At 40.3% G+C, this 14,062-nt stretch overlaps 1 protein-coding gene across 1 annotated transcript in view; it reads right to left on the bottom strand.

The window, feature by feature from the left end:
• The window catches only part of Ppme1 (protein phosphatase methylesterase 1), a 44,682-nt gene that overhangs the window by 4,840 nt on the left and 25,780 nt on the right, over positions 1 to 14,062 (bottom strand). The window contains exons 4-10 of the mRNA XM_005357501.2: positions 13,006 to 13,063; positions 12,645 to 12,696; positions 10,315 to 10,469; positions 8,200 to 8,290; positions 6,477 to 6,542; positions 3,374 to 3,497; positions 1,135 to 1,264 (exon numbers count right to left, since the gene is read on the bottom strand). Coding sequence (XP_005357558.1) covers positions 1,135 to 1,264; positions 3,374 to 3,497; positions 6,477 to 6,542; positions 8,200 to 8,290; positions 10,315 to 10,469; positions 12,645 to 12,696; positions 13,006 to 13,063 — 676 coding nt within the window. The remainder of the gene's footprint in view (positions 1 to 1,134; positions 1,265 to 3,373; positions 3,498 to 6,476; positions 6,543 to 8,199; positions 8,291 to 10,314; positions 10,470 to 12,644; positions 12,697 to 13,005; positions 13,064 to 14,062) is intronic.

The following is a 14,062-nucleotide window of genomic DNA, read 5'->3' as shown; positions in this document are numbered from 1 at the left end:
CAACCTCAATCCAGATGCACAGGGTCCTGATTCCCACCGCAACCTCAATCCAGACGCACAGGGTCCTGATTCCCCACTGTGCCCTCAATCAAGACGCACACAGTCCTGGTTGCCCACTGCACCTTCAATTGTGATTCCCACGGGCACATTCTCACCAGATAAGATTTTTCAGTTTCCAATTTCTGGGTAATTATGGTTTTGTTGTTGTTGTTGTTTTGTGATTTACTTACTTTATTTCTGTATGTGAGTATTTTGCCTGCATGTATATATGTGTACCACATATGTGCCTGACACCTGTAGAGGTCAGAAAAGGGTGTTGGATACCCTAGAATTGGAGTTACAAATGGTTGTGAGCCACTATGTGGGTTGTGCAAACCAAATTAGGGTTCTCTCCAAGAATAACAAATATTCTTAACCCCAACTCCAATCATGCTCATTTAAAGATGTTTATATGACAACAGGATTTTACTGTCTCAGTTCTCACAGTACTCAGAGTGTTTTTACAGCACTGTCTGTAGCTCCAGGAGTCGGGCTCACCAGGCACAAAGGCTAGGCCAATGTCATGCACCACTGGAGAGCTTTCATACCCCGTTAGGTTTAGGACTGTATACGGAGAAGCTAGGGGAATAAGGATGGTTCTCCACTTTAAAAGTTGTTAATATTAATATTTGTTAATATTAATAGTTCTAATGAGCTCACATCTAGATGGCAGTACTCACACTTCTATGGACTGAACTGTCCCCACCATTCATGATGAACCCCCAGTCCCCAGTGTATTTGAAGATGGGGTCTACAAAAAGGCAAAATGAGGTTGTAAGGGTGGGGGTCTCTGAGACAATAAGATTAGTGTCCTTGCAAAAGGCACCAGGAAAGCTGTCTCTTTTTCTCTCGGCCATATGAAAGCACAGAGAGAAGGTCTGCGAATAGAAGAGATTTCTGAGAACTTAGCCTGACTGTACTCTGATCTTATACTTTTAGCCCCCAGACTGTGAGAAAAGAGGTTTCAGTTCTTTAAGCTATCCAATCTATAGTATTTGATTATTTCAGCCAAACAAACAGTGCATGTGCGCGCGCGCGCGCACGCGCGCGCACACACACACACACACACACACACACACACACACACACACTTACCAGCCAAGAGCAGCAATTTAGGGATAGGACAACTAAGAAAGAGATTGGACAAGCCCCGGAACCAGCCATCCCAGTACTTTTCTGTTTTTGCCAGTTCAATTCTCCAGGTGTACGGATGGTCCTTCTTGGTCTGCAGGAGTAAAAGCAAGGTGAGGGTGAGGAGTAGGACAGAAAGCAGGTCTGTGGGAAGGAAGGAGGAACCAGCACTTATCAAGAACCCACTGACCTACAGCTGAGGGTACACTAACCCTTCATACAGCGCTGCAGGCTGCTGTAACCTCTACTTTGTTTTCTTCTGGCTCACATGAGCCTCCTGCCTCAACCTCCCAACTGGCTGGTGTTCCAGACACAGTCACACATACCCAACAACTTCTATTACTTTAGGTAAATTTAGGAAATTTTCTTAAGATCAAAAAGGCAGTTAATTATTGATCCAAGACAGAACTTTTCTTATACCAGTGAGTAAAAAGGGCATATCAACAAAAGAACATAGACAAAGACCACACTCTAGTAAAACAAAACAAAAGAAAAAAAAAAAACCTAAGTGAAAGAAAAAGCACAAACTGGCATCCTCTCCAGGATCACTATCAGACAAATATGACAAACCATAGGAAAGAACAAGCTGACGTGTGTGAAAAGAGTATTTATCTCATTCCAGATTTACGATGATGATAGTAACGGTAATTCTAAGGCAATATGACAAATAGGAAAATGTCATCATCTGTCTTCCCTTGACAATGGGATGGGCATACAATGTATTATCAAATATTAGTGAACTAGTAAGAGCACCCATGCTTTCCTGTGTCATGGAAACAGGTTAGATATTGGAACTGAAATAAGTGATTAGGATGCTGCATTGAATGCGACACGAAAACCTGGTGTGGACATGCAATGACATAGTGGACTGAAGATCAGTGCTGACTAAGATGTCCACATCACCCAAAGTGACCACAGAGTCAGGGAAATCCCTATCTGAGTTTAAATGTTATTTTGTAAAGACATTTTTAATGATCCTAAAATTGTCTAAGATTACATATGATTCTCAATAAACAATCAACTTTGCAAAAGAGGAAGAAAATTGGAGAACTCATATTTCTTGACTTCAAAACTGTTACAAACTGCAGTAATTAAAAGTTTGGGACTTAGGGGGGTATCGCTCAGTGACAGAGGTTGTGTGTGAGGCCTTAAGAACCACAAAACCAAGGAAGTTTGGTACTGCCATTAAAGATACACAGCGGAAACACAGGTCCCAGAAATGAACACTGAGACACACGGTCAAATGACCTCTGCTGAGAGCATCAAGAGAATTGAAAGGGGACACACAGTGCTGAGATAATTAAACATACGGTCACATAAAGGAGAATGCATACCCAGCTAGGCAATGAGCAATGAGAAGATGCCCCACAGCAACAGACAATATGTAACCATGAGCTCGGTGTGGTGGCATCTGCCCGTGGTTCTGCAGTCCAAGTGGCCCTTAAGTTGTGATTCCTCTGCCTCAGACTCCCAAGTCTAATTTAGGAGTTAAGATGCTACTATGCTGTAATATGATAGAAAACTTTTCTTTCATCCTACAATGTGTTACAAGGCCCAAGGAGATGAAAACTTATTTATATATTTGTAAATTCTAAAGTAGTATAAAGCATAATTCTGACCAGAGATCTCAAGGATGGCAGGAAGAAAAAAAAATACTTTAAAAGCCAGGCAGTAGTGACATGAGCTGAACATGATGTTTGTGTGGGAAATGATTTCTATGTAATTAGAGGACAAAGGAGTCAGTACTGAGTGCCAGGCGTCCACAGCATCTTTAAATGTGGCTCAATTATAGGACTTAAGATGCACAACTCCAAGTGTTACACTGCATCATATAACTAACTGTAAGTCCACAACACAGATGGACTGACAGACACTAGGGCCAGAAAGCTTGTTCTAGGAGATAAGCCTGAGAAGATGGAAAGAGCAAGTCACAGGATACAGGCTGGAACTGAGATTTTTTTCCCCTTAGAGAACCCACAGGAACACCTTTACAGAGGTGAGGAGGAGTCTGGTGAGGAAGTAGTCTGATGGGCACACATAGGGTAAGTCTCGTGTTCTAACTGGAGCCCAGCCTTAGTGTCTACCACCTCACAATCTCTGCCACAGGGTCTCTGCCCCCTGAAGTCTGTAATCTGATAATAACTAAGCTGTCTTCTCTTTCCTCTCCTCCCTCTGTCTTTCCAAGGACGAGACCTTCACTCACTTCCATGTCATCTTCCTTTTTCCTCTTGTTTACTGACTCACTTCCTTCTTCATCTTCTTCCTCCTCCTCTATGATTCCTTCTACTATGGACTTGGAGCCTTCTGGACTTGTAATTCCTTCACACCTAGATCGGGAAAAAAAAAATACTTGATGAATGTCTTGTCAAATTATCTTAATCTTTTACCAGTAAGAACCCATAAAAAGGTGATGGTCATTTTCTGGGACTTGGTGATGGAGATTTTATTGGTATTTTTATATTCTATGAAGTAGTCCTGAAGAATTAAGACAAACGTTATAAGTGTGTAAGGCTGAATGCAAATTCAGTCCCAGCAAACCCCAAAGCAAAGAAGCTCCTTACTTACATCAGAACAAGTCCTGTGTTAATAGCTACCATATAGAAACTGGCAAATACAATGACCATTGCCAGTAGAACCCTGCATGTTTGAACATCCAATCCAAATATCTTTCCTTCTTCTTAAAAATGGTATCCTAGGGGCTGGAGAGATGGTTCAGAGGTTAAGGGCTGACAGCTCTTCCAGAGGACCTGTGCTCAATTCTCAGCACTCACGTAGTGGTTCACAACTGTTTGTAGCTCCATCCAGTTCTAGGGGACCTGAAACCTCACTCAGACATACATGCAGGGGAAACACCAATGCAAATAAAATAAAAATAAATTTAAATTTATTAAATTTAAAAATAAATTTAAAAAATGGCGTTTCTATACAATAAAACATGAGAGTATGATATGGGATTCCCCTCTGTATGCTGCAAATACCAATGGTTAATAAAGAAACTGCTTTGAGCCTATAGCAGAGTAGGGCAGAATAGAGCTAAGCAGGGAAAACTAAACTGAATGCTGGGAGAAAGAAGGCAGAGTCAGGGAGAAGCCATGGATCTCATGCCAGAAACAGACGCAAGCCACCAGGTCGAACCTTGTGGTAGGCCACAAACCTCGTAGTATAGTATAAAATAATGGAAATGGGTTAAATTAAGATGTAAGAGCTAGCCAATAAGAAGTTAGAGCTAATAGGCCAAGCAGTGATTTAATTAGTAGTTTCTGTGTGGTTATTTCAGGAGTCTGGGCGTCCGGGAAATAAAAAATGGACTCTACAATAAATTGGCGCACCAACGTGGCTGATTAAATCTACATAAAACTTGAGAGGGCTTGGAAAGGAATTCTAGACACTAAAATACAAAGTTTAGCCTCATTTTTTTTTCAGAGGGGCTATGCTTGCGGGCGGCATGCTGAAACTCCTTTAAGAGAGATCTTCCTGATTCAGTAGTAGCAAAACAAAACAAACAAAAAAACCACGTGGTTTTGAAATGGCTTCCTGGTCCATGCTGCCAGCATGAACTCTGGCTCTTTTCTGGGGTTGATGCCTGCCACCCACTTTGGGTGCGAATGCTTATGTGTCCGCCCAAGGTTGGGAGGAAAGTAGCTGAGACCATGCCCAGGGCTCAGCACCCCTACCTGGGCAGATTTAGCTTTCACTCAGATAAAAGGGGTTTATAAGCTACCCAGTGCTACCCACAGTTGAGGTGGTGAGGATGGATCCCACCCCGTGGTCCTAGAGCCTGTGGTGGTCGGGAAACAAACAAACGGCCTCCTACAACAACAGTAGAAGGGAGACTTGCTGGCAGGAAGTTTCAGTAGGAGGGAATGAGAGTGGATGAAAAGGGGTGAAAATGACTATAATCTTTATATACATATATCAAACTGTCAAATCTAAAAGAAATTAAGTAAGCCAACAAAGATACAAATGGAACCTCTTTACTATATAATTAGAACAATCACTATTATATGAACAGCTGGTCCCATGGTTCCTCTTAGAGAAAACTCAATGGAAAAATATATAGACAGGTGTTATTATGGGTTCTAAGGCCTGGAGGCAGCTAGAGGCATGGCAAACTAGTTTCCTCAAAAATCTACCAAGCAGTGTGGCAGAGAGGGAGAGAAAGTAGACCCTCAAGAGGGCATCAGCAGACTGCTCATGCTTATCTCGATTTTCACTTTCAGCTTACGAATTAAATAGCAGGGCAACTAAGTCTAACAATAATGTAGTGCATGTTTCAAAAAGGCCAGAAAACAAGATTTTGAGTGATTTCACCAAGAATTTTCAAGGTTATAGATATGCTGATTACCCTAAATTAATCATTATAAAATATACATGATATTGAAATAGTATTATACAACACCCAAGTACATATGCACATACAAATTATTATCTGTAAATCAAAAAATTTAGAAAAATTTGAAACAAGAAAAGACTATTGCTTAGATTAATTAATTGATGCTATTAAATTCTAATTTTTTTAGGTGTAATAATGTTATTATTATTTCTCTAGAGCATAATAAATTCTTACAGAAAGACTCAGATTTGGGGGGAGTTTGCTTTATAATATTTGAGGTTATGGGAAGTTAACAGGCATGTAAACAAGACAGGTCATGAGTTAGAGCACTAAAAATGGGCACTGATCACATTAGGGTTCCTTAAATTACATGAAGACATAGTTTTTCAGAAATTCAAGATCTTACCAACAAGACTGTGCACATTAAACACAATACACAATCCCCAGTGATGACAAGCATTCCATGATGCCACTACCCTTTTTACCAACACTCCTGTCTGGCCTAGTGGATAATGTCTTTTCAATTAACGTTTATTTTGTGGTTATTTTACAAAGGACTCATGTAAATCCACCAAGAAAGATCAATTAGGTTAAGTAATTTCAGCTCTCAGCCTCTAAATCTGGCTTTTACTCTAACTCTGCCATAATTTCATACTTGGGTTTGCGTTTCATACTGGGTTTGGCTCAGTGACACAGGAACACTGGTGTGGACACTTAGTTTAAATGTGTACTCACTGGAATGCACACTCTAACAACAGGAGATGTGCTAATTTAATCCAGGAGTTAAAGAAGACACTACCGGGCTTTGGGGTTTCTAAAAACCAAACAGAAAAACAACTAGAAAAACTATCTCCATGCTAGACTAACAGAACTCACTGTAATTTTATCTAAAATAATGAAGTGCAGGAACAAAGGAGCCCTAATTCTCTCCTGTTTTTCATCCTCTAACCAGGCAAAGAGATAAAAGACTTACTGTTTGACTTGACCGACCATTGAGACTCGGGCAGACTCTAGGTTTCGAATCTGGCCGCTCTTCACACTAGGAGAGAAAGGAGAGAGGTTATTCAGTACTTAGCACAGCACAATACCAGGAAAGAGTACTTTAGGTTCTATGGGATCTAACAGAAAGCTGCAGTCACCAAGTGCTACTGAACAGACAACTGCCACTCTTCACCTAACTATTACAAGTGTAAGTAAAGAAACCGCAGCTTCTCAGAGGGTGCATGAGAAGCACAGAAGCACACAGATAACACTGATATGGCAGGACATGTTCAGAGAAGTGCTTTATTTCCAATGAGGAAGCTGAGAAGCCTGTCCATGTTCTACTACACCCAGGTCTGAACGGGAGAAGTCAGCCACAAAGAGAGGGCACAGCAGAGCACAGCAGACAGCTGGACAGCCGGCTCATTGAGAAGCTGAAGGCCCTGGGGAGTGGGTCAGTAGGAGGACTGTGACAGAGCCGGGCTGGTGGCAGACGACAGCTTACATGGCCTTATATGTTGCTCTAGTTGGAATGGGAGCCCAAAGCTCATTCCCTAGAAACTGGATTCTCACTGCAACAGTAGAGGTGGGGCCTTTAAGATATCATCAGCTCCGGGCGGTGGTGGCGCACGCCTTTAATCCCAGCTCTCGGGAGGCAGAGGCAGGCGGATCTCTGTGAGTTCGAGACCAGCCTGGTCTACAGAGCTAGTTCCAGGACAGGCTCCAAAGCCACAGAGAAACCCTGTCTCGAAAAACCAAAAAAAAAAAAAAAAAAAAAAATCAGTTTGCTGGGCTGAAGGGATGGCTCAGAGGTTAAACAGTGCTTGCTGCCCTCCAAGGGACCAAAGCACCCATGTCAGGCAGCTGAAAACCATGTTTAACTCTAGCTCCAGGGGATCAGATCCCTCTTCTGGTCTCTGTGGGTACCCACACACAGTTCTTTATTGGCAATTCTCTCTCTCTCTCTCTCTCTCTCTCTCTCTCTCTCTCTCTCTCTCTCTCTCTCTATCTCTCTCTAACACACACACATAAATGAAAAAAAAAAAGGAGGTTTGCTATAAAGTAAGTTTGAGGCTGAAGAGATGGCTCAGTGAGTGCAGGAACTTTCATCCTAAGACTTATTTCTGCAGAGGGCAGCAGTGTTCTACTCATCTTTGAATCTTCATTCTTTAGCATGAAGTAAGTTTCACACAGACTTATAAAATTATCAATTGGACTAATAGTTATATTCAATGATGAGACCCTTCAACAGAAGCCATAGGCAATTCTGCCAGCAATTTTTTATAAAAACGACTTAAGTTTTTTGTTTGTTTGTTTTGTTTTGTTTTCCCCACAAATCCAAATAATTCTAGTGAGCAGAACTCCTGGCCTATTGTTCTGGAGAACAGAACCTGCACCTGCTATTTCTTCACCACTGTAAGACACAGAAAGCGAATCTAGAACCATGGAGCTTTAGGGAGAGAGGGCAGAACCAGCTGGACAGCAGATGATGGCCTGTAATTACTAACATCCTAGGAGATGCTGTATTAGCCAGATACACTTTGCAGATGTCTGAGGCAATTAGGAAACACTGAAAAACACTCTGCTTCAAAGCTATTTCCTTACATACTATCACAGAAAGGCTTGGAAAGTCACCTTCTGCCTCTCAGTACTTGAGGGGGGGGGAGGCTAAAACATAACATCTGGAATTGAGACCGTTTAGACTTGTGGGTTACCTCCATTCAATAGCATTCTCCAGAGACTTGAAGGTTTTAGGACGACCACGCAAAAAATTCTGCATGCTGTTAAGTGCATCCATGGCTGTACCTGATGTTAAACAAAAATTTTAACCACATCAATAAACTTTTTTTGTTTTCTTGCTTTGCAATTCTACTAAGTACTTATTTTTCCTTTTTAGGTTACTGTTCAAAATACTGGGTTTCATGGTGTATATGTCATTATTCCTTGTTCTCTATTGCTCCCCTCCCTGACTATTCCTTTCATGCCTCACTTCTCTTTCTTCCCACAGCTAAGCACACTCTTTTGCTTTCCTATCATATATAATCCAAGTTACCCTTTCTCACCCCTTAAGAAAGCTTCCTCCCCACCCCCCTCTCTCTCACACACACACACACACACAATTTTAAATTTCATTTCCACATATGAGGGAAAATGTGATATTTCTCTGAATCTGGCTTATTCTGCTTAACATGATTTCCAGTTACATCTATTTTCCTGCAAATGTCATTATTTCATTTTTCTTAAGACTGTATAAAGTTTCATTGTGCATATGCGCCACATTTTCTTTATCTATTCATCTATTATGCACATCTAGGATAATTCCATGGAACTAGCTAAAAATATGGATGTGCAAGTGTCTCTGGGCTGCTGACTGGGAGTCCTTCAGGTATATATCCACAAGGTAGAGCTAAGTCATGATAGTTCTATTCCCAATTTTTTAAGGAACCTCCATACTGACTTCCAGTGTGGCTACACAAATTTACATTCCAGTCAGAAAAGAAAGAGTCCCTCTTTCCCTATATTCTTAACAGCATGTAATCAATTGTTTTATTAATGACAGACAACACCCCTGACTGGAGTGAGTGGAATCTCGAAACAGCTTTAAATTGCAATTCCTTAGTGGATAAGAATATGGAACACTTTTAAAATTCTTTATTGGCAATTTGTATTTCTTTTTTTGAGAACTTTTTTCCTCCATTCACTGATTAGATGATATTACTTTTTGGTGTTAAAGTTTGCACACACGTATGCGCGCGCACACACACACACACACACACACACACACACACACACACACACACACGATATGAATCCCCAGTATGAACTAGCTTTCAGAGATCCTTTCCCATTCTGAAGGTCATCTCTTCTTCACCCTGGTGATAGTTTCTTTTTCTATACAGAAGCTTCCTAGCTTTGTGGAATTCTGGCAGCTAATTTTCAGATGATTTCCTGTGCCATCTGAGTCCTACAAACCCTTGTCTATGCCTGTATCATCAAGAGAACAGTACTCATATTACTCTCATATCCACAATGACGGAATGGTATTGCTTACACAGGAAGACTCCTCCCTGAAAGGTTTGGCCCTCAGCTGGTTGCACCATCGAGAGGTGGTTGGGTAATAAAGACATTAACTTCATCAATAGATTAATCCACTGTCGAATGCATACTGAATAGGCTGTTTGGAGGCATGGCCTACTTAGAGGAAGCAGGTAACTGGGGGCAAGCTCTGGTAGAACAATTTGTTCCTAGTCTCCCTCTGTGTGATGCTCCGACTCACCATCTTCTAAAAGCAATGGACCAGCCAACCATGAACCAAAACCTCTGACACCGGGGGCCAGATGAATCTGTCCTCCTTTAAATTGTTTATCTTAGATATTCTGAGTCAACTCTCCATTATTTGCTCCTGGTAATAGCAGAATTCAATGATGCTTGGGTAAAATAAAGATAGAGTTTAAGAACATTCTGAAGAACAACACAAACCAGCTTCCACTATGGCTCTCAGTAATTCCTGACTGGTATTCACTCCTTATGAGGCACCCAGTGAACAGGACGGCTACCTGTATAAGTAGCAGTGAGATTCTCAGGGTAAGTCAGAAAAAGAGGTTTGTTTCTAAATTGTTAAAAACTAAAAGACACACATATGATTAGAAATATTATACAATCATAAAAAGGTGTTACTGAAAGTTTCTGGTAAGAGAAAATGGTTGTATAATTCTATAAAGGTACAAAGACGCGTTCATACTTTAAGATGAGTGAAAACTGAGAATAATGTACCAGAATGTCTCTTATAAATTCCTGAATTCGATTTGGTTAGTATTTAGAAAACTCACCTTCCACGACATCAATCATACAGAGGCCCAAGAGGCTGGGCACAAGGTTGGCTGATGCTGTGTGCACTGCAATGGCACCGCCCATGCTGTGCCCAATCAGCATGACTGGAGGAGGGAGGTCCCCGTACATGGCTTCAACCACATTGCCAACATCTCTGCAAAGAGAGAAATCTTAGAGTGCTGGAGGAGGACACCAAAGATTTTAACTAATAGCTGTGGGAAGTGGAAAAGATCTGTGGGGCACTCTCCAAACACATCCATGTGAGCCTGCTTACATGGCTCCTGGTTCCCATGCAGAGCCACACACCCCGTTCTCCAGATAATTGGCAGGATAAGGACTAAGAACCCCAGATTTCTGATCTTTTTTATATCACCCTTTTATCATCCTACACATCTAGTACATTCATATAAACATATATTCAACCTAAGTTTGCCAAAATTAGAGAAATAATTTACTCTAAGCTTCTGTTTTCCCATGTATAATGCAATAAGGTTTAAGATAATAAGATTACTATCAGCCTCAGTTTGTTTATTTTACATTTGTCTGTGTGTGCATGTGTGTGAGTGCGCACACACACACATCATGGCACACATGGAAGTCAGAGGACAATTTGTAAGAGATACTTTAAGCAATGAGTAAGAAGATAATGTAAAACAGTTATCCAAAAGTTAAAGGACTGTTCAAAAGAAAAGACTCAGAAAAAAAAAAATCAAAGCTTCCTTCACAGCAGCATTGCTTCTAAAGACAAGACACCCTGGAAAGACAAAGTGATAGTAGTGGGAGCAAAAACTACAATCTGAATAGTGTTGCTAGGATCACTGAATCTCTCTCTCAAATTCATATATTAATTATGGAGTATTATTATTTGCAAGTTTGTAGTGTATCTGTTAGAAGAACAAGCACTGATAAAAGTTAAGTATTGTGTTCACAACTAAAAGGATATCAAGTGTTCATTCTTACCGGCTTTTGTTCTAGGACTTACAAAAGTGACTGGGTCGTAAGGGGTTTTCCTCAAGAGTGGATTAACCCTGCACAGATCAATGAGTGAAGCACCTGGTATAAAGAGTGCTCTCTCTGGCGCACAGCTGTCTTCCATGTGGAATACTCCACCATACTATCATCCAGGACGAGTATTAGGCTCTTGACTTTCCAGTCTCTAGAACTCTGAGCCTAAATAAACCACTATTCTTTATGAATCCACCAAATTTGTGGTCCCAGTGATGCAGGAATGGAGGCAAGTACCCATCATGCCCTATGAGCTTTCTGTGTCATCTAATGTGATTTTTCAACCACTTTGTCTGAAAGGGCCTGACTACAACTCTACATGTAAGAAACTCAGACAAATTTACCAACTGTAAATACAGCCAAATTAAACTCATTGGGTCTACCAAATCTCACTGTGCTTCCACCAAAGTAAAAATAATTTAAAAAGTAATGTAGGAGATTTATACAGAGTTTCAGAAAAGTAAAATCAAGTAGTATTTCTCTATCAATATGACAAACAGGAAAAAATATTGCAGGCTCATTCCTATGTAAAGATGTGTGTGTGTGTATACTTACACACAGATAGACATGGACTAGAGGTTCAATTAATTAATCTCAAGCCATGTGGTTATGACTCTTTTATTTGGGGGTAAATATTTTTTAAAAAAAGGTTAAAATTTAAAACCAATATCAATATATAAATTCCAGAATAATTCACAATTCTTACAAAATTTTAGTAGGTAAGGATAAAATAAATAAAATAAAATAAAATATTCTGGAAGACATCAAATTCCACACCTTAAAATATACATTGCTCTTTTGGGACTTGGCTCCAAGATGACCAAAAGAAGGAGAAACAATGGTTGTGCCAAAAAGGGCCGTGGCATACGCAATTTGCTGCATGAGCTGCATGCCCAATGACAGGGCCATTAAGAAGTTCATCATTTGGAACACTGTAGAGGCCACTACCACCAGGGACATATCTGAAGCACGTGTCTTCGATGCTTATGTGCTCCCCAAACTCTATGTCAAGCTGCATTACTATGTGAGCTGTCAGGAATCGATCTCGTGAAGCTTGGAAGGACCGAATTTAGACCTGCTGGTGCTGCACCACACGACCTCCACCAAAGCCAATGTAAAGAGGCGGCTTCATAAAGACAGAAGAAAACACCTTGGACTTACACTTTTTAAAACACACACACACACACACACACACACACACACACACACATTAACTGAGTTAGATACTCTCTATGAAAGTTGTTAGTGTATGAAGGAAGACAGGGTCTAAAATACATAACAACTGGGGCTGGATAGATGGTAACCAATCAGTTTGCTTCCTTACTTTGCCATTGTTTCTGCTGACAGGTCTTCAGAATTCTTGACTTTAGTTTCTCCTAAAAATAAAATAATTTTAAGATAAAATTTTTGGTGATAGGAATCACAAAATCAGGAGTAATGGAATGGGGACTTTATATATTGTAAGGATAGATTTAGCAAGGATGTTCTAAATTCTAGACAAGTCTTTATGGTTAGCTATTCTGAAGAGGATAATTATGGTAGTCTACCTACATGCTAGGATTCCTCCCCAAAGACCCAAATGGGTATAGCAGGTTCATTTGTGTCAGCTAACATTGAGGCCGTTTGGGCTTATTAAGGGGCTGGGTAACTGCATTGGGTCGGCAGCCACGAGAAGCTATACTCACCATGACTTCGAAGATCTAGAGCGACAATCCTACACTGTACTCTACTGATGATGGCTGCCTGGAAGGAAAAGAAGAGAGAGAGGAGGTACAGGTTTTGCTCAGTTACAAACAGTTTTAACAATGAACCACCATCATAATTCAAGGTACCAATAGAACTAAAAGAAAACTTGTCTTATCCCACAGGTTTCCTTTTAAGTACAATAAAACAACAATGCTTCCCTGTTTTTCTATATACATTGTAGTCTGTCTCCAACTTAAGAATAAACTTTACCCTAAGCCCTCCTTAAATTGTCATTATTCCTAGCCTACTGGTTTATCCACACCCTGGACAGCTTTTATTTTAGAGGCTGAATCCCCCGCTGTTTATCCCTGGGAGGTGTTTGCTAGTTATGGGAATTACTGATTGCTCTGTGGTGGTAGTAAAACCTTCCAGGCCAAAAATTAATCCATAGTTTGACTATAAAGTTATGAAACAAAATTCTGTCAAATCTCCTTAATTTTTCCACATTTTAAAGTTATTACAAACAAGTAAAAGATAGACTTAAGGTCAGTAACTGTCAAATTCAGTCAATGATTTATAATCATTAGGTGCCCATCAGGAAACTATGACAAAAATATTAAAAGCAGTGTCTTGTTTATTTAAATCTTTTAAAATCACATCTAAAGCTGCCACATTGAGTAACAGAGTTAGAGCAGTGAACAACATAGACAATGCCCCTGCACTCATGCTACTTATATTTTCATATGGTTAAAAACAGATGAGAAAAATAAATGTGTGCAAGGTCAATTCATAGAATCCTAAACACTTTTTAGATAAAGTGTGAGATCATGTCTGCTAGTGACTTCTGGTCTTCTTTCAAATAGCGAAATTTGGAATTTATGAAGTAAGAAAAAAGCAGCGAGAACCAGACTCACCCAACCATTTCTGCAGTGGGAATTGTGCTATCAACACTCGTATCAACAGTAGATAATATTTGCCAAATCTTCTGAGGTTATCAATCACCTCTAAGTACTTTAAATGTATTATCTGACTCCTCAGAACTCTTGAGACACAATT

Source organism: Microtus ochrogaster, chromosome 22 (genome assembly GCF_000317375.1).
Source record: "Microtus ochrogaster isolate Prairie Vole_2 chromosome 22, MicOch1.0, whole genome shotgun sequence".
In the NCBI taxonomy this organism is placed as follows: domain Eukaryota; kingdom Metazoa; phylum Chordata; class Mammalia; order Rodentia; family Cricetidae; genus Microtus; species Microtus ochrogaster.
Note: the sequence above shows the minus strand (reverse complement) of the source record. Positions and strands in the feature narration are given on the sequence as shown.